Raw genomic sequence first — 20,895 nt, forward strand, 5'->3', positions numbered from 1 at the left:
TAGAAAAGAGAAACCACTTCGAAAAACGTTCGTAACGCCTAAGCCATGTACCCGGTTTTTTTAAATTTAATGTTAACTGAATGTAAAGCTTTTTCTAAGTAGATCTACACGCTTCATGGCCATGAAAAATAAACTAAGAAGATAGGGGTGATAAAGCCTGCATAACTAACAGTTTTGTGACAGTTTTCGGTGACAGAACCGCGGGAATGTGAAGAAATAAACTACTGGTCGGCCGCATAAATCTTCATTGACCAACCAAAACTTTCCAGTTACGCAAGCTATAGACTTGATTTTCAGAAGTCTTAGGACTTCAAGAAGTCATCATTTCAAATCTTGCTCTTTTCCAAACCAAACTCGGTGATGAATTGGGACAGTTCGCTTTCCAACCGACTTGCATCGTTCCTAAGGACAGAAAGCGAGCTCACTTAGAACTTCTGGTGCTGCACTCTCCCCATGCTTCTGTTTACAAACGATACTCCCATTTCTTAGGATGACGAGGTTGTCTGTGAAGGGGGGTAGAGGCTAATCCCCCAATCCCCACAATCCCCTTCCCCTTGTTAAAAAAATATTTCCTAAGATGAAATGGTGGTCTATGAAGGGGCAAGGGGTAATTATCACTCCTTCCCTTCCCTCCCCCCCCTTTTCATTTTCATAACATCCTTTCTTGGGAATACTAGTCTCAGAAGCCGTGGATAATCCCTTATCCATGCCACCTTGTTCCCTTCAGCGAGAGAGAATGCCAACCCAATGTGAAGAGGGAGGTAATGATACATTTGGATTCAGAAGAAATAATTTTTCTCCACAACACCCCCATGTCACTGTTAGTTTTTTCCCCTTCCCTACAGCTGTTGTCATTAATTGAATGCTGATACGTAGCACAGAATTACCTTAATGTTATCAATTTGTTTTCGATTTTCTCTAGTGCTGTAATTTCTTGACTCAGTTTGTTGATTTTTTTTTCAAATTTTCCACTTCTCTCTGAACCGGAGACTCAAGCTTCTCGAGGGTTGACGTCAGTTCTCTGAAATAAAATAAAGTGAAATGTTTCTTTATCTGCAGTAATAACCAGTTTTCAAAATAATCGGGGATTTGGCATCATGCATCTCACCGCTAAGCCGCATATCATAAACTAGAGGAATTAATATGCAGTAATCCTCCGTCCAAAGCAAGTTTCCTTTTTATTTTTTGCCCACGAAAAGGGTTTCGGACACATGTATAAAAAATAGTTTAGCTGTTCTCCAATTCTTTTCTTTTGCGTCGCCACAAGCCAAAAACGATTTTTAGCTGGACTAACCCTGTGGACAGAGATCGAAAGTGCAAATTTCACAAATTTTGTCCCGCGCCCAACGACTACAATAATATAGCTCACGGAATTCTGTCTTTCCACAAGTTAAAATATGTATTCAGTTAGTTCACAGACAAAATATGGAAAATTCACCTGGAATATATTTCATACCAGCATGATCAAAGGAGACCCTTCTCTTCGGCCTTAATTAGCATATCAAAAGTTCACCAACTTTTACGAAAGAATTCTCAAAATGCAGGCGTTAATTGGGCTACAAAATCATTTCGTTGCATAGTTATACACCACTGAGATCACCAATTGCCTCAAACCCGCGGGTATACCTCTAACATTCATCCACTAACATCTTAAAAACAACGGAAATCCATGTATATTCTCAACTGAGCTCATGTCAAAGATTATTTGCATAATTCTGAAAATTGACCAAGATCTCCTTTTGACCGTTCAAACTTCGTTTGTTTACTTTCTACGTTGACGATTTTTGGTTTTCATAAAAACTGAATGGAGAATAGATGCCGAGTCGTCCTAAAACGTTGTGTAAACGTGATCGGTCGTAACACTTGCGCGCTTGCCTGACTTACAAAGTAAACAAAGGTAATCGGAAGGGGCCTTCTCAATAATTTTCGTTGAAATATCGGGTCATGAACAACGCAAAATGTGGAGAAGATCAAAACCCGCGGGTTTGAGGCAATCGGTGACCTCCTTGGTGTTTAACTATGCACTGATATGTTTTTTTTAGCCCGTCTCTTTGGGTCTCAAAATGGGGCTGTTACGCGGCAGAAACCAACTGATGAGCAAATCAATGTTTGGCACCGAGCGTAAAGCGCGGGAATATTAGCGTCTGTTTTACTTTTTGTAACCTGATTGGTCAAAAGTATGACACCTAGTCTGAGTGGCAAGACAGCAAGTGTAAACCGCGTGAAAATTCGCGACTATTGAACGATGTGCGACCTAATGTGTCAAATGAATGACACCTTGTCTGCTTAGCCAGACCACGAGACAAAAATTAAAATAAAAACAAAACACAAGGCTTTGTGGGTAAAAGAAAGTGTAACCAACAATCACATCAAAGACGCTTCAGAAATCACATGGCAGCCAAACTTACTGTTGCACTTGTCCACTGCACTTAGCGCTAATGACGTTGACTTGTGACTGAAGCTTTTCAGTAGCGTAATTCACAAATTGTCGTTTGAAAGCTTTCTCTTTAGCACCAGCGGTCCAAAATGCCCTTGCAATTACGTACACTACACAGTATAACCCAACACAAAAAGCCATAAACCACCATCCTATAGTCCTCTGAATCTGCAGTTGGAGAAACACGAATTGAAATGGACGCTTCGTGTAGGCATACATACGTCTGTAATGTTGCGTGAAACTCAAATCACATTTTTAATAGATGCAACCATGTCTGTACAGCGGTCAAACGTATACGCATGTACGAAAGTTGTCATGACAGGTTGGTGCGCTTTGAGGCTGTCAAATACGAGTTGTCTCACACGAGTGAGTTACCGACAACCACACAAGCCAGTGAGTTATAGTACTTCAAAAGCATTTTCTTTTGGTAAAGCTCAAAATCGTAAATCGACAGGATACCAGTACTTGAAAAAGCTTAGTGTTAGTAAAGTCTCGCTCTTTCCTTTTCCCTGCTTCTGTTTCCTTTAGAAGATTTCTAAAATGGTTTCGATTCTCTTTCGCTTACTTTGCAAGACAGCAGTCGTTTCTTATGTCTTCATTTGAAACTTTACGCGTGAAATTGAAGCACGGCCGGCCCGAATTGATCCCCTCGCGCATGCCCGACGTTTGACCGCTATGTTTTATGCCTCAGGTTCTCTGAATCAATACAATATTTTAATCCTTACCAGTCCTTCATATATGATTAACAGTGCAGCAATGAGTGCCATTATTAAAGCTGACCCTTGCAACACAACTAGTCGGGTAGATCCCAAGCTCTCCATATTTCGCTGAATCTTAAACAAAACCGAAGTTACCATGAGCCACTAAAGTTCGAACATAAATTATCGAGGAGCGACATATGCATCCAACCTGTGGCGCTATGGATTGCACTTCACCTCTTAAGCGAAAATTTGAGGATCGATCCCAAGTGAAAGCAAGTTTTCCTTCTCTTCTTTTTCCTCTTTTTTTCTCTAACCTTCTTCAGAAGCATGTGTTTTCCTAGTTTCGCTGGGAACGTTATAACTTATTTTAAAGTGATCAGCTACAAAACAATCGCCTTTTCTTTTCTTTTCCTAACTTAAAATGAAATGGAGTAAGCGTTTTAATCATTCTAGAGTACAGTTCATCCATATTGTGTTTTTCGGCGGTCGAGCACCCAAAAAAAAAAAACAACACAGAAATGGCTTTCAGCCATTTCCCTCGTTTGAAATAGAATTACATTAAACAGTTTCCTTTCGAAAGTTATAACAAAAATATTAATGCTCTTCATGTGCTCCTTCAACCTTAACTCTTCCCTGACTAGCCTAATTTTTTCCATCGCTTGTTATTCCATTACTAAAGTGTTCTTACCTTCGCTCCCCAGTCGTTGAATCGTTCAGACCCCAAGAGATTCCTCAAAATCGCTCGCCAGATAAGAGAGAAGTGAAACTTCACATCTTCCTGAAAATCAGTGCACAGGCTGGTCACAATCGGTTCGAGGTTCGCTTGGAAATCAAGACTACAGTAAACAAACACGATAAAGAAATTAGTTACAAGATCAAAGGGCTCTTGGAGCCCGCTCATTCATGTTATAGCTTACGTTTGTGTTGATTTCTTGGACTTGTTGAATATAGGTACAGTTGAATTCGGTTTATGTGAACATCCAAGATTTATGGAATAAATTTTCTTCTATTTTGGGCAGTTGTGTGATAAGAAAACTTGTGCATTTGTCGTGATGGGAATTGGAAAAAAGGTTGTGTGGGCTGGAGGTGGGATGGGCAGAGGTCATTAGGCAGACAGTGTCTTTTTTGTTGGTGTATGTGTTTGTGGGGCGGAGGGTGGGCTGGGTGGGCATAATCAGGCATCATATGTTGCTCTAGCAGCAAAATATTAGTAACCCTCATCAATGATCATTTTCACTATTATGAAATATTCCTTGCCTGTTTCTTGATATATATTGTTTTTAACAAAGCGGCCATTGCATTTGGTTTTTAACAAAGCGGCCACAATTGTTCTTAACAGAATTTCAAGCCTTAAAGTCTGGTTTTCACATATTAATATTTGCGTAGTCACCAAACAGATGTGAGATAAAATCATAGAAAAATAAAAAAAAAATGGCCAGTCACGAAAGTAACGCTTCGTTTTTCCCTATAAAAATTTGCCTCTTCCTCATGTAAACCATTAACATTACAAGGCACATATGTGAAAATCAGTGTGTGTACACTCCTGAACGTTGAAAATATATCAATTAAAAGGTACAGTTTTGGTCTCGGTTCGCATTTTTATAGCTTCAATTAGAGGAAAAACCTGACCTTGGAGTGCGGGGCATTTTACAACTTTAGAAGTGAGCGCTTGTCAAATGTCCCGCTATGTTCCTAAGGCCAGTAGTCCTGAGTTCTTAATATACCGAGTCAGTAGATATTCACCCTAGAATCACACATTCAGGTCACGAGGATTAAGGAGATGAACGCCAACTAAAGAATCTCTTGATTGTTTGACAAATTCTCCTTATCAGCACCTTAGGAAATGTGTGGAGAACAATATATGAGCTAAGGAACATAATACTCACGCTGAAGTGACGAGCTGAAGAGATGCCTCTGTTTTTATTTGCGGAAGAACCCTACTAAGGCGATCTGGGAAAAAAAGTAAAATATATTTATATATACTTAAGGGAACGGTCATTACTTATCATCTGAGGGGGTGGGGGTGAGGTCGGAGGATGTCGTTCGTGTTACAATAAAATTTACTAGATCCCCTGATAAGGTCCTGTAATATCCTTATGATTTCCCTTCCCCCCTCGTTGGTAGTAAATTGACGTTAGCAGTCAATTTTCTACAGTCCCACTTTATACTCTGTCGCTGACGACTGACCCCCCCCCCTCCGTCCTCCCTGAAAACAATGTGATCCTCCCCTAAATCCTCCCCCCCCCCCCCGCGGCCAAAATTAATAACTGGTCCCAAAGGACTCATTCCTCTTTAATATTAGCTTCTTCCCCCCCCCTCCTTTTTTCCCCTACCATATGAGTGACCTCATGATGTACCATAAGTTATTACTGTACCTCAGTTATTTTGCTACCCTCGGGCATATTCTCCAGAACAAACGTTCCAGTACGAAAGAAGAACTTTTTAATATCCTAACCGCGACATGTGGCGGGATGAGAGTAAAAGGGTCGCAGGATGGGGGTGGGGTGGGGAGAGGAGGGAAGGAAGGCTAGTATACGAATCCTAGCTCTTGAAAAATCTCTCTGCCCACGAATGGCACTTCTGGTTGATGCGGTGGGATAACATAATTGACAGGTTTGAAAAGAAGCTATCAAAATCCTTGTGCAAAACAATGCAAGCGTGACTTGCGATTAGAAACATCAAAGTGGCAGAAGGTGTTTTAACCCTTTAACCCCCATATCAAATTTGTAATTCTCTTTACTATCAACCATACAACTCTTACAATGTTAATTCAGAGAATTTAGTATTGAATCAACTAGTTATCCCCAGATAATTCCGGCAATTCACTATATCCTCATTCGAGAATTTTTAGGGGTTACGTACACATGCATATTCACACATCATTCATGTAACATAGAGTAGTTCCTGAACACTGACCTGCCATTTCGTTTTGTGCCTTACAAATCACTTGAGTTTGAGTATTTGAACATGTTATCATTTCCCTTCCCAAGCCCCACTTGAGAACATCGTACAGCTCCTATTGACATAATGAGTGATAGTGTTCAATTTCAGATTATTCTTCCATTGCAGCTGTTGCTTGGCAGTGAAACTGTCTACACATGTAATTTTCACCTTTTTGTAAACTTCGAGGAACTTAGGATAAGGATGGAATGGACAATTAAACCCATTCACTAGCAAGTCCAGTCGACCAATCTCTTTTCTCATAGCCTCAGTCGCCTAAAGAAAGAAAAAAATTTTGTCGAGTAAGCAACATCAGACTTTCTCACTGGCCGAAGGAGACAAATCTTCAAACGCACCACCGAAAAAATTTGTCCCAGGTAAAAAAATGGACAAAATCAACCGAATAAACAAAACCGTGATAAACGTGTCGATCATTTGTCGTAAAAGCTACAACCAGCGTGTAATTGAATTGAAATCAATTAACTAGAAAGGCAAAAATTGTCTTTTGTTGCAAAACTCAGGGATTGTAAAATTTTAACACAACTTAGAATAAATCCTGGAAACTGGAGGTGGAATCCTTTGGCAACTATGCTGGCCAGTCTTATGAACAGATCAGGTGCTACGGAATTTAACGGCTTTGAAATTTAACAAAATTTGTCCTTTGATTTTTTCGGGACAGTTCTAATTTTGTTCGCTTGTGCAGAAAGGCCCTAAAAGTAAAAATGGATACAAACAAGGGATTGGGAAAACATGAAGAAATGCTGTCAGGGTGGGGAACAGGTAACATGGGATGGGCTGGCTTCCCATTTCAGGGGGTGGTAGCAATACTCTAGGTATGGAAATTGAGAAAAACTCTGACAGTTTAGTTATGTTAGATTGTGTCCCGATTTGTGTTCATCCTTAATACTAATATATAGATTTGGCCAAGCCTAAAAGCGGAGCTCTTCAGATGAAGGGCATGATGTCTGCATCAGTTGAAATTATATTCCATTGAGCGTGACTTATAATTCGGTTTGAGAAAATGAGCCAAAATTGAAAGAAACGACAGTAAACCACTTTGCCTAAAGACATTACTGATGGATTGAGGTGTATACGTGCAGTGAGCACAGTGAGTCAGTAAAACAATACGCAAGAATCTTATGGGCTTCTCTTATATCTTCTCTTGAAGTTACCATGTTACCATGTACCATGTTACCCAACGTTTCAACCTCCTCTGTTTAGCGTAGAAAGTTGAAGCCCTCGTGCAATACCTAATCGTGTGCCCGCAGTACGCTACACTGCAACTCTACGCCCGAGTATGCGCAGGTTATCGCCATCTGACGGTGTCTCCTGGCGCACACTAATGGGGTATCCAAGTTACTCACGCAATCGCGCCTGCGCATTACTTTCTCCCTGCCCTTCCATTACGTAATGACTTAGATAGTGCCCATGTTACAGTTGGCTGCGCATGCTAAAAGTAGCACCTTGTATGGTCGGTCGTACGGTCGTACAGTCGCACAACCAAATTTTTTCGGCTTGATGAGTTACTACTATTTCGTATAACTATGGGGCTACGCTTCGCGCGCTGCGAACTCCGCTATAAGTCATCATACTTATTACAAATTAGGTGCATATCTATGTGTACTCAGGCACTATAGCAGTAAAATGCAGGCAAACTCTTAATAAGATTTTACCCCTCACTTCAAAGTAAATTTGATATGCATATCAAAGACATCTGACAAGCATTTGAGAAACATATCAACAAAGTTGATATGAAACCTTACATTGTGAAAAACTTGAAATTACCGTTTCTCAAGGCTGAATAAACTGAGTAGTTGTTATATTACCTGATCCTCAACTTTAGAAGTGATTTCCTTAATCTGGCGTTCGATGTCATTTCTACAGGTTTCAACTCCTTTCTCCACATCTTCCAGTATCTTCTCTTGCTCCTTCTTGGCTTTCTCTGCTTTAGATCTAAGCAAAATAGACCATATAAACTCAGCAAAACCAACAATGAGCTAAAATCACTATTAAAAAGTAAAATGAAAAAAATTATCTGTCTCTCACCGTTGCTGACATGAAAAATTTTTTGTTACTTCCATAAGATCCTGCAAACTTTTTGAAATTGTCAATCCACTGACTGCATGAGATTCAAACTTGGTTTGTAAGGCTGACTTGGTAATACACTCCTATAAAAAAAAAATATTTGATAGCAACATCTCATTTACATCTTCATCTACTTTTACTAAGTTGGTAAATTCTGTACAGAATACCAACCAACTCATGCCACCTTTTGGTTCATAGGTGATCTTCCAAGAGACAAGTAGCTATCGGAAAAATACCTGAAATTTGCTTTCAAAGTTCTCAAACTCCTTCTGTCAAGTAGCAAATTCTGCATCAGTAAAAGTACCAACTGAAAAACAACATGGCAATGCTAGTTACTTTTTTACTTGATTTAATATAAAAATCTTACTTGTTAACAATTCATGCTGTTTCAAGAGAATGAAAAATTTGATCAGCCACATACCATCTTGATGCATTCTGGTCTTTAAGGTCTTGGTAAAACAGAAACATGAAAAGAAAGTGGGAAAATAAATAAGTCAATTAAAAGGTGTGCCTGGATCAATATCAGTATCCGGGCAACTCAGATGTTTACACTAAATTACCCACCTAACTTGTTATTAATTGACTGTTGTTGGGTCAGGGGAGGGGTAGGTGGGCAGTTGTCCAGATACTGATATTGATCCATGTGTCCTGTATTATATTTCTCTTTACATAGCAGTAACACAAATTCGAAGACTTGTTCAAAGTTGTTTGCAACTGGTCCTTGTAAACCCAAATATAAAATATCCAGCAGCCTACCTCTTGAGCTGAGACAAAAAACACTCTGTCTTCTGCCTGTCCTTTGTCTACATACTTGAGCTCATCAACAAGGAAGTTGATGCTTCTATTGAGCTGTTCTTTTTTCACCTTTGGAAAACAGGTAAAAAAATTTGAAAAATCACACTTTATTACAATCAACTGATATGGGGGGGGGGGGGGTTGTTGTCCAGGGGAGGGGAGGAGGTGGGATAAATGGTTTATTGTCCCATCCATCATCATACCTTAATCCTTCCCCTCTATCTAAGTGCCCCTCCCCTACCCCCACTATGAATCTATCAGTACTTTTTTTTCAGCAACAATTTCTTACAAAGGGAGCATCTGAAATGAAAGGCAACTCCAATGTTGTGGTCTTTTTTCCATTTTAAACATCTTTTTATTTCAAATTTGAATGGGCATCAAGGACAAATAGGTGCTTACTTACCTGCCTCATTCTCTCCAGCTCTGATGCACATGCATCACATCTGTTATACAGAATGAAGATGTTTGGTCTTGAAAGATGCTGATTCACTTTGAGAAAAAAGTTTTTCTCCTGCAAATGACATGGGTACCAAATGAGAAATTACCCCACAAGCATGGGAAGGTTTAATCTATGAATGCTATCATATTGGATAAATTTTTCCTGTAATAAGTCACATTTTAAAGCAACTGAAATATACAAAAAAGTCAATCAAATTTAAAGTTTGTATGTGTTGTATCTTAAATTTACACATAGCACATGAATGGTCATGAACATACCGTATAAGTAAGCGCTGACTCAGCATTAGCAACCAGGACAAACACATCAGCATCCAAACAGTGCTCTTCAATGCACAGATCAAGATCAGGCTTGAAACCTATACCAGGACTAAAATAACAGTTGTCTGAGACTATTTACATACAGTTGTGTAGCATTTTTAGGCTTCTTCTTGGTGTAGAAGACACAGGACATGTCACAATAGAGAAATGCCTCATTCACCTATTGTTTTCATTGTTTTCTTATTCCTTCATCATTTTTTTTCTTCTTAAACCTTCACACTCTAACATTAGTATGCATATTCTCTGTACTGATCCCTATACATTCCCTTAGGTGCAGAAAAAGACAATTTGCCAAACAGTTCAGAGCTTCTATAGTTGGTGATCATTTCTTTTATTCTTTTGATCTTAATGTTTAATTCAGGGTGAAGTTTTAAGGAGAAACTCAATTCTTAGGGCTCAAAAGGTCAATTATACAGTATATTTCATCACTTTTAATTTGCTTACCTATCCACAAAAACAACACCTTAATTCTGACAACATTTTACATCTGAGGTTAAAAAAAATTACATTTTTCACAAAAATGAAACCATCACAAGTGATAACAATGCACAGGCAAGTATGAGAACACTTCATAGAGTAAGGGCTTGGAAACTAGGCAGACTTTGAACTCCACATGATAAACACAATGTCTGTTGCAGATATTGGGTTATCATGTCAACTTCCTCTGCTTTAGTATACTGATTGAATGCTTTGGACCAATCAGATCTTTCATAAGTCTAACATATAATAACAGAATTAATTTGAAGCCAAAAAGTTTTGACAAACTTAACCTCTTTGGAATAAACCTGGACATGAACAATTCATGTACAACAGAGGGAACTACATTCTACTTTTACAATCAATGAATAAAGTTTGCAAGGCTGAACTGTAAATGTACTTGGATTGACAGGGACAACAGTTACCTATGAGTACATGTGAATGATATAAAAATTACAAAACAAAATCAAACCTGGACTTTGGCAAGAACACTTGAACAAAACTGCCAGGATCAAGCTTTTCTTTGGACAAGATTTGAGACAATTGAATTAATGGCTGTCTCTATAACAAAAAGAAAAAATAGGTAATTATCATGATTATTAACAATTCATTAACCCTTTGACACTTAAGATCTGATTACTAATTCTCTCATTTAGTTGCTATACAAATTTCATTGAAAATTGGTTGCAAGAATTTGGTGTTCCATCAAGATAATATCTTGTACCTGATAAGTTCAAGTAATCGCATCACCTGTTTGCTGGATAACATATGGATACTATAGAGAGAAGTTACATGTTAATCACTTCTGGGAGTCGAAGGGTTAACTTACATAGCGCATACATCAATGGGAGTCTTATTTAATTTATTTCATAAGTATTTTTCTGCTTTAAGATAATTTAGGTTCCTGCGATATTTCTAAATCAAATTTTAAATCAAAATTAATTGCTAAAACCATATAAACATCAGGGAAATACTGCTAGTTTAGAATTAAACAGTAGGAGTGATTGATTGAGGTTTAAGTCTTTATCGGCTGTCAGGCTATAAAAATCAAATACAATTTATTAACCATAAATCATATTTTATACATAAAATGTTTATAAGAAAAATATACATCCTTGTCAAGACTGGATGACAGTCAACAAAAACAATGGAGGAACTTTGTGTGAGTTGACAATTTTATTTTGTTTTCGAGTGTGGGTTATTTTCTAGTTGGTTTAATCCATTTATTACAAAAATTGACTGATGTGGGTAATTTGCTGCTGGGGTAATTTGCTGCTGGGGTAAATGGATGGAAATTATGGTACATATAATTATTACAAAGGAGAAACTTACAATACTTTTTAAGAAGACATACCTCCATATTCTTTTTGCCATCACTGACTGGAACCAAAATATATGGAACTGGTGAATCTGAACCATGTACAATGAAGACACAGTTTGTAGTAGAGCCCATTCCCATTGGCGAGATTTCACCTTCTAACATGGCATTTAGTGTGGTGCTCTTTACATCGCTGGTTTGTCCAATGAATGCCACCTTCATCTGATCCCTTGATAGTACCTCTAAAATGTTTGAGACCACAGCCAGATGGCCTGACACCTGTGTGAGAGAAATGCAATAATCAGTTCTGACTTAAAAAGAATTAATTACATGAAACAATTGACAGTGATAGTGCAGGTATCTAAGGTGTTCATAAAGTGAGATGCACCATGAATAAATGCATGGTTGTACATCGAACTTAAGTCGCAGTGCCCATTGCCAAGATTATAAAATTGGTGTCTTGACAATTTGTCTTGTGTAAACTGGGAGAAATAATCAGGGAAACAAAAAATGCTGGCATGAATCTACACAACGTACCTCTAACATACTGAATTACTGTATCAATGAATCAATCAAGGTAGCTTTCAAGTAATAGCAAAATAAATAACAAAAACACTTTAAAAAACAACCACAATCAAGGTTGTATGATCTACACCAGTTTAACTTTATTTAATTTACCAATTCTCATCAACATCATGGAGCTTGAACGCGACATCCAATCTTACCTTCAGATATTCTTGATGTCTTCATTTTCATCCTCAGTTATCCTTGATGTCGCTACCAAGTCGTTACAGGCTATAAGTAACTTTTTGAGGTCCGCAAATGTCGGGCAATCTTCTTCTTCTTCGCTTTTACGAAATTGTGCACAGAGTAATTGGTAATTGTGAAGAAGAGCTCCCCAAAAAACCTGTCGGCCGACTGTCGGTCAACTGTCGGCCGACAGGTTACCGACAGTCTACCACCAAATCTTGAAAGTCAATTGTCAACGTATTACACATGTTGGATGTTGTATCAAGCAAAAACCGAGAGAAAACATTAGGGTTTGTGTTAACGTTTCACGTACAAGCTACCGACAAGCTACCGACAGGTTACCGACACATTACCAACAGTCGGCCGACTGTCGGCCGACTGTCGGTCCACTGTCGGCTGACAGGTAGCCTATATTTCGGGCAAAACCTGTCGGCCGACAGACGACCAACTGTCGGCCGACTGTCGGCCGACAGTTGACCAACAGTCGGCCGACAGGTTTTTTTTTTTCTTCATATTCACTAGTATTAGATTACAGACTGCCTTGACCAGGACAGACAAGTTTCAGAAGTTGTTTACAATTTACAAAAAAATTCCGAAGATTCCGTTTCGTTTGTAAACGGAACACGACTTTTTAGTTCGTTCCAGTGAAAAAATTGCGGGAAAAAAGGAACATATGAGAAAGTAGTCCCATTTTTGAGGTTTATGCCCTTCCAAGATCTTCCACCTCTCTCACCAGTTCCAAGCCTTTCACGGTCGTTTTCGTAGCCAGACCCCTCTCGTTTTTTTTGCGTACGCTCCCACCAATCAACACGATCGCTCTCTCAAAAGGAGGATAATTATCACTTGCATCACTTGCAATATGTCCTCAATTGAAGTACTATACTTCATTTTAGTTTGACCGTGATTTCAATAGATAGACTGGGAATAGATATGTGGATAATCCGCATGCTAGTCAGCGGTATCTTCAAGCAGCTGAGGACCTTTGTTGTTGTTCCTGATGTGATTAGCAAATTTTCGAAGATAGAGAATCTTTTCTTCTTCAGAGGAAGTGTGCGATGATCTCACCAACCGTATGCAAAGGACTCAAGTTCATACCGTTAGATCAGGTCTAAGACCTGTTAGAGTTGGAGTTCCTCAAGGATCTTTGCTTGGCCCTAGACTGTTTGCTACTTATGTTAATGACCACCGTTTGCTACTCATGTTAATGCCCTTCATAGGTCCTATGAAACCTCTAAAGTGGGGCGACGACGTCATTCGGTATGTTTCCTCCTCTGTGTGCCTCGGAGCTACAATCGACAACAAATTATCCTGGTCTCAGCATATCAAACTAACTTGTTCTTCCTTCCACATGAAAGTTAAAATGCTGAGACGTATAAGTTTTCTGCCCAAATCTATTTTAGAAACTATTTACTTTAAGACAGTAATCCCAAGTGTCTTGTATGGAATTGTGATATGGGGGTCTGGCACCAAGCTTAGAGAACTAGAAGTGATACGTATTAGAACTGCTTACCAAAATGTATGAAGGATGATGATGTATTAGCAAGAGTTGGGTGGATGCCTCTTGAGTATTTCTATAAGTTTCGTATTGTAACTATTACTCACACGGCATTTTATGGCTTGGGCTTAAATGAAGTAAATTCCTTGGTTGTTAAGAGCTCTACTAGTTATGATCTTAGAAAATCGCAAAATATTTTAATTGATAGATCTAATACTGAACTTGGCCATGGTTCTTTTGCACACAGGGCAGCAATTGCATGGAATTCATTACCAGATAATTTAAGACACTTTTCCAATCCAATTACCTTTAAAAACAGGCTTAAAAAGGCAAAAAATAATGTTGTAAATAAAAATTTTGGAAAGGGGGGTGGCTCTGTTGTTTATAATAAGAATTCAAATTTCTACTATTTCTGATATATTATGACACATTTATATTTATGTTCATTCTGTTTCTTATTTAAGACTTAACCCTGGGTTTATTTATCTTATTTTACATTTATTTATCTTTTATCTTAAATTATAGTAGGTCCACATCAGAAGTAAAGTTGCCATTTTTTTAACCTACTTATCAAATAAAGTTATGATAATGACAACGATGATGGGCGATCGACTCCTTTCTGTCACATTTTTTGGAGAGGAATGAAAGAGTATGACAAGTTTACCACCATTTCTAACTCTGTGGATACTCGTGCAGTTTCCTGGCCCTTTGGATGAGGATATTTTGATGATCAAAGTGCAAACAAAACACGGAAATAGGCCAAAAACTTTAAATTTGAGATTTAATTTACTGATGATCAAAAAAATTTGGGGATTTGAACCTATGACCTCAGTAAATGACTGTGAATAGATGAAAGTCATATATTTGAACTGTGATAAAGACATCAATATGAAAGCGATCTTTGCAATAATGAATACTTCTTAAGCAGTAACACTACTTAGATTTTTTTTAGGCCTTATTTTCATTACTGCAAAGATCGTTTTCATATTCATATCTTTATCAGCAGTTGAAATAAATGACTTTCATATATTCACAGTTGTTTATGTGGAGTAGTGCAACTATTCTTTGCTGCTGTACATGTGAATACCTTTCTGGTGGCATGTCCATCTGCACTCACTATTGTACTGATGAGAATGTAAAGGAGATGTGGTGCACAAGTCTCACAAAATGCCTGTACATCATCAGATCTGTATAGAGATAGACCCCACTCTCATAGTGCCTGTACAAGGCTGAGTGAAATTTTTCCACCAGCGCTTCAAGATTATATAGAAAATGCAATAATAATGTATTTGACTACTCTGTAAGTTATATAGAAATATTTTCAACAATGAACATGTGTTTACTTGTTAAATATGAGCATAGTGCAGAACCTTTATCAGTATTTATATTATTACTTGATTGATGTTGTCCTGGAGTGTTTTAACCCTGCAAGTGCAATCATAGCATATCTATGATTATTAACAATATAGTGGATTGGTTACCTTTCTTAGATTATGTCCAGGCATAGGTAAGGTACTAACCATGGTTAGTGTTAAGAAATTGGGTGGACCAGTCTGTGCACCAATTTCCTGACTCTCATGGCACTCCAGCCCCATTTTGCATGAATATTTTTAAGTTATTGATCTTAATTAAGTTATTGATCATGGAAAAAGGTGATAATTATGTCATCATTTGCTTTATTGTTTACCATGTAAATGGTGAAGTATGTAAACCATGAATATCCAGTAGGACATAAAAGCCTTTGAATATAACTATCGGAAGTTTTTTTTTCCTTACTAGCTTTTATAAGTAGTCCTCAAGGCAAATGTTTTGTCAGTGTTTCTCAAACAACTTGTGCACCACAGCGTCCCTGGTTGATAACAAGCCTCTTTGCAGTCATGAACACTACTTGAGCAGTAGGCGTATTTTCACTGCAGCTCAAGTAGCGTTCATTACTGCAAAGATTGCTGTCATATCCACGTCTTTATCCACAGTTCAAATATATGACTTTCATATATTCACAGTCGTTCATTCACGGGTTTACTTGGAACCAACATAATGACCAGCTCCCAGTTGGCTTGTTAGCTTAGTTGGTAGAGTGCTGCACTGGTATTGCAGAGGTCATAGGTTCAAATCCTGTACAGGCCTGAATTTTTTTCCAGCCTTATTTTTACTACTGCTCAAGTAGTGATCATTATTGCAAAGATTGTTTTCACATTCATGACTACTTCACATTTTGCCTTACTTTAAGTATTTACTTCAAATTACAACGTACCTGCCTAAAGTTTTGCCATTCGAAGAATAAAAAAATTATTATATTCCATATAATTTACAAAATTTTCATGTCAGCTTTATTCTGACAGTGTCAGCAGTCACTGGTACAAAACAACCTTTGTTCTTGAGTATGATAACATGAGTGATATGCAATTTCCCTCAGATCCCAGAAAACATCACATCTCCAAAAATAAGCTGAAATGTTCCTTGATATTCATGGGTTAACCAGGTCTGCACAGACTGCAAGCAGAGTCTTAGGCTTTAGCAGTGGAATATGTATGAATGACATGTTTAAACAACAACATGCAAAATAACCATCAATAAATTGTGGACAAAACTGTGCTGACAGCCTACAGGATAAAGCATAACAAATACAATGACCAATAAACATAAACACTTTTTTTAAAAACATAAGCAATCAATAAAATTGATATTAATTTTTTTTTCAGACCAAAAAACTTGTTATCCATCTCACTGATGATTTTCATGTTAAGAATGTGCCTACAGAACCAACTGGTAAAGCTAGTGTGACAATCCATATGGCATCAAGTCTCCCAACCATAGCAGTTGCCCATCCAGTTGATGGAGCAATGATCCTTTTCCAACATCAGTAAATGAGTTAGGTGATTCCTTCAATTAAGATATTATATAGTATTATACCAGTAGCAACATTGCAGACAGCCACAATAGTCACGAACAGCCCAAAAGCCAGCCAGCAATACATGCTTCTAGGTATTCAGACTTTCATAAGTCCCATCATGGGGGAAATATGATAACTAGAAATTTGGAACAGCTTATTGCACCACAACCCAGTGTTCCACACAAGACAACTCAAGAAAGAGGACATACCGCAGAAAGGCCTGCTTCTGTTGCAAATTCATGCCAAAACCACTTTTCAATAGTGGGTAAGCTAGCCACCAAAACTCTCAAGGTTCTCACCTTACCTGCCCTTACCTTTTACAATCATGCAATCAATCTCGACAACAAACACCATCAGTAGCCCGACAACAGTTTCGTAACTCAGATGTACCACCACAATCCACTTCGATACATGTTCCATTTTCAACTACACAATCCAGACCTTCCAACCCCCATCACATGCAAATCTGGAGGTTTAAAAAAAAAAAGCCTAGAGAAACCTGGAGATTAGGACCTCAAACCTGGAGACTTCAAAAATATGCGTCAAATAAAAACAACGACGACAGATTATTTGTTTCAGAGTATTCCTTACCTTCTCAGTGTTCTCTGTTGTAGTCTTTCGCTGCCTTTTTTGCAGAGCTGAGAAGATTCTCATCAGGGTTGAACTTAAAACACGGTGAGGTTTCCTCTGGGTACTGCAACTTCATTGCCAGTAAATTCGATAGAGTTCCCTCCAGTTTAAGGGAGGACCGACTATCTGTTTTGTTCTTGCGAACCATGCTGAACAGCCTCTCCTCCCCTGCATTACTGTGTGGCAAAAGTACAACCAGCTCTGCCACCTTCTGAAGATGGCAAAATCTTTTTGCTGAGGATTCAGGAATTACCATTTGTGACATGTACCACCAGAGAATGTCTACTCTGTAATGGAAAATTTCCTGATCATTAACTAATCCATCAACAACTTTAGCTTCCTTCCAAGCAATCACACCAATGTCTTCATCTGTTAGAGACTGATAATCACGAAATTCATCATACATCTCATCAATGTTAACAGTGTTCAAGGCTGATTTGAACCTGGATAGAAAGTATTCTACACTCTCCCATTTTGCCTGACTACGTTTCTGAACGTTGATCCATCTTGCATGCTTCAGCAGCTCATCAGTAATAGGAAACTTGCTCAAAACATATTGGAAGGCTGCCTTGAAATGTTCATGTGCTGCTGTTAAGAAACGAGTGTAGGCTGTTTGAGATATTTCCCCTTGATTAAGTAGCCTCTGTAGTGTAAACTTTGTCGTCCCTCCTAAGTGAATTTCTGCAAGGGGTATATAAATTGTTGGATCTTGCAAATTAATTTCATTAAGTGGTTTCTTCATGACCTCCACCTTGATAACACGATTTCCAAGAGTATTTGCAAGTTTTATGACAGAGTCATAAACTATGTGAATGGATGGCTCGTCTGACTGCAAAAGTTTGTTAAAATTTGTAAACAGTGGGATGGAAGCATTGTGAAAAAACAGGGAAACTTCTGTGAGTGGATTTTCAAAGGCTTTCTGTAACCTCTTGAATCTCGCATCACCAGCATCTTCACTCAAAAAGTATGACTTCAATCCAGTATACTTTTCAAGTGTGCGTTGAACGCAGCGTTCTAAAGAAAGCCACCTGGTAGAAGAATGCTTCAGTATCTTACCATACTCCTGGTTACAAAACTGCATGTACTCAAGTAGGATCCCTTTCCGTTTTGTGCTTTTATCAAACCAGTAATACTGATCAATAAGAAGCTCTTCTGCACTGATTCCTATAATCTTTGCAAATTCGTCATGAGCTCTACTTGCTGCAATGTGCGCCAAATGGCAAGGACATCCCAATACATAGGTCTCTGGATTTTTTGCTTTGAAGTGGGATGCCAAAGAATTGTGAGCACCCACCATTGAATTAGTGTTATCTACTGAAAGGCTGACAACCTGATTCCATGGTATTTCATCAGTCTCTAACTTTTCCTGGACAACACCAAAAAGAGTTTCTGCTTTTGACGCATCCCTGCCACTTGTCACACACATATGATAAAAATGAGATGTAACAGTTTTGGCTCTTTCTACATCGAAAATTCTTACGGTTGCTGGATTCATCTTTTCAACATCTGTATCACTCGACCCATCAATTCCAATACTGAATGGATGTTTCTGACAGTGCTGTACAACATATCTGTGACAATGTGGTCCCAGAGCCTTATTGATGATAGCCATAGTCTTTGTTCTTGCACATCCATACTGCTTAGCAATTTCACTGTCTGGAAATACTGCCCTAAACAATGGCCCAAGGTGATCTGAAGTTGCAAGTGGGAGGTTATGCTGGATCAGAAAATTTGTTGTTAGGACTTCTGCTCTGGTAACTGCACTTTGTATAACACTACCGCCTGAACCAAACATGCCCGCTACTGATGGCTGATTTTTCGCTGCTTTCGTCGATAACTTGTGAGATTCTGTATTACAATGATCTTTCACGTCTTTTAGACCCTGGTGGTCACAGCGTATTGTCTTGAGACAAGGCACACAATAAAAAGAATGCTTGTCGTTTCTTACTGCTTTCACGGGATATAAATTGCTCCACTCAACCTTAAATGTCGTACGATACTTAGCTGCTCCAAGGGTAGCTGGTTTCCTTTTCTTCGCGGTAGATGGCTGAGGTTCCGAAGTATCAGAGTCATTTTGAGAACTTGTTTCACTCTCGTGTGCTGGACGACGAGTAGCCATTTTGAAATTTGTGTTCGATGGTTAAGCTTTCCCAGAAACCTTAGCGCACCGATGTTTCATTAGAATGAGGCTGGCATTGGGCTCATTCTTCGGCCGTGTCTTGGTGCGCCCGCGATCCTCTGGTAGCGGTGAGTAACCTGGGCGCAACAAGACACGACTGGAGACTGAGCCTAGCATTGGCGCCATTTCCCTCGCAAATTAGTTTTGATGCCTGATTCGGCTGTTATGAGCACAGATTTTTTTGCTATTCCTTCATACCTTCCGGAATTGTTTGGCAATTTTAAAACTTTCTGATTCACCGTGAGATTAAGGGGCAAAACCGTGAGACCGTGAGTTGACATCCCAAACCGTGAGTCTCACGGTCAAACCGTGAGGGTTGGAAGGTCTGAGTCAATCAGTCACATTCTGGAAACTGCCAGTCTTCCTGTCTCAGTCAACAATAGGAGGTCGTTAAGCAGCAACGCTTGTACAGTTATTTCTTTGTTGTTATCTAAGACATACTTAACAAACAAATCCTCACTTCAACTGAATAACCACCAACCACTGACTCCAAGCTGGATTCTAGCCTTCATGTCATGTGTGATGGGGGGAAATCAGGCATATGACTGTTTCATGTAGTCACAATCAGATCTTGGCATTATCAAAGCCATAACTCTTCTCAGAAGCAGCCTGGGTAGTTTGAGCTATGAAGAACAGTTACCCGTTTGTTTTGTCAAGAATCCTAATTCAAGTGAAGAATCTGCTCTGAGTTTTCACCTCCGTAGAAGACTTCCGACACATGCTGCTTTTACTATAATTAATGGTTTAACTATTACATTTGTAAGTGCTCGATGCAAATAACATCATCATCTCATCGCCAGAAATCAAGGACATTTCGAGCCCGCTAACAATTATCAGCGGTATATCGTATTACACTCCGGAACAATAGAATATCAAGAGAATTCAATATAGCGGCGATCACGGCTCAATCTGCAAAGAAGAGTGTTTCGTACCATGACTTGTATAATTTGAGCACCGCAGATCTTCTATTTGATGAAAATAAAAAGAAAAGAAGACCTGCAAGTAAATCTTTGGGATTTTTCGAGGCAGAGCGATGACATGATGTCAGACTAAATTTGCAGTCAATGCCTGGCATATTTTTATTCCGAAAAGGACCTGAGAACTAATTCATTTCCCTTCAAGAACTTAAACAATTATGTCCGACACAGCCCCATACTTCATTATGCATGCACACCTTAATAATTATGCATTCTACTCTTTGTCTTTGCATACAATAGACAATTCCCTTGGTAATTGAATATATACATCCTTAATTATTACTAAAAGAGGTTTGTTTCCACGGCGTTTCTTTCCGCGCTCTCTCTCTCCATTTTCCCCTCTTTCTCTTCCCCATTTCTCTGGCGGACACTTCACTTATATCTATCCTTCCTTCAAGGCTCCTCTCTTGAGCGGCAGACGCAGGCAGCTGATGGAAATTT

The 20,895-nt window shown here is 38.7% G+C and overlaps 1 protein-coding gene and 3 pseudogenes across 2 annotated transcripts; 2 read left to right on the forward strand and 2 right to left on the reverse strand.

The window, feature by feature from the left end:
- Window positions 1-179: 179 nt before the first annotated feature.
- On the reverse strand, window positions 180-12,076 carry LOC149043517 (mitofusin-2-like; annotated as a pseudogene). The gene is made up of 17 exons (XR_016187842.1): window positions 12,068-12,076; window positions 11,567-11,809; window positions 10,685-10,773; window positions 10,180-10,200; window positions 9,676-9,784; window positions 9,362-9,469; window positions 8,400-8,432; window positions 8,125-8,246; window positions 7,905-8,031; window positions 6,250-6,354; window positions 6,055-6,154; window positions 5,025-5,088; window positions 3,827-3,974; window positions 3,163-3,270; window positions 2,409-2,605; window positions 888-1,021; window positions 180-402 (listed from the first exon to the last, which is right to left on the reverse strand). The product of XR_016187842.1 is annotated as a mitofusin-2-like (transcript).
- A 1,399-nt stretch (window positions 12,077-13,475) lies between these two features.
- LOC149043518 (uncharacterized) lies at window positions 13,476-14,191 on the forward strand (annotated as a pseudogene).
- Window positions 14,192-15,417: 1,226 nt separating this feature from the next.
- LOC149043519 (uncharacterized) lies at window positions 15,418-20,257 on the forward strand (annotated as a pseudogene).
- Window positions 17,097-19,804, reverse strand: LOC149043520 (uncharacterized). Its single transcript, XM_089208745.1, has 2 exons — window positions 17,260-19,804; window positions 17,097-17,134 (listed from the first exon to the last, which is right to left on the reverse strand). The coding sequence occupies exon 1, from the start codon at window positions 19,415-19,417 to the stop codon at window positions 17,264-17,266; it is 2,154 nt and encodes a 717-aa protein (XP_089064871.1). The 5' UTR covers window positions 19,418-19,804; the 3' UTR covers window positions 17,097-17,134; window positions 17,260-17,263.
- Window positions 20,258-20,895: the final 638 nt, after the last annotated feature.

Source organism: Pocillopora damicornis, chromosome 6, assembly GCF_964200805.1.
Source record: "Pocillopora damicornis chromosome 6, jaPocDami1.2, whole genome shotgun sequence".
Taxonomy (NCBI): domain Eukaryota; kingdom Metazoa; phylum Cnidaria; class Anthozoa; order Scleractinia; family Pocilloporidae; genus Pocillopora; species Pocillopora damicornis.

Coding starts and splice junctions, on each gene's coding strand:
- LOC149043520 (XM_089208745.1), bottom strand. CDS start 19,417: ATGGCTACTCGTCGTCCAGCACACGAGAGTGAAACAAGTTCTCAAAAT.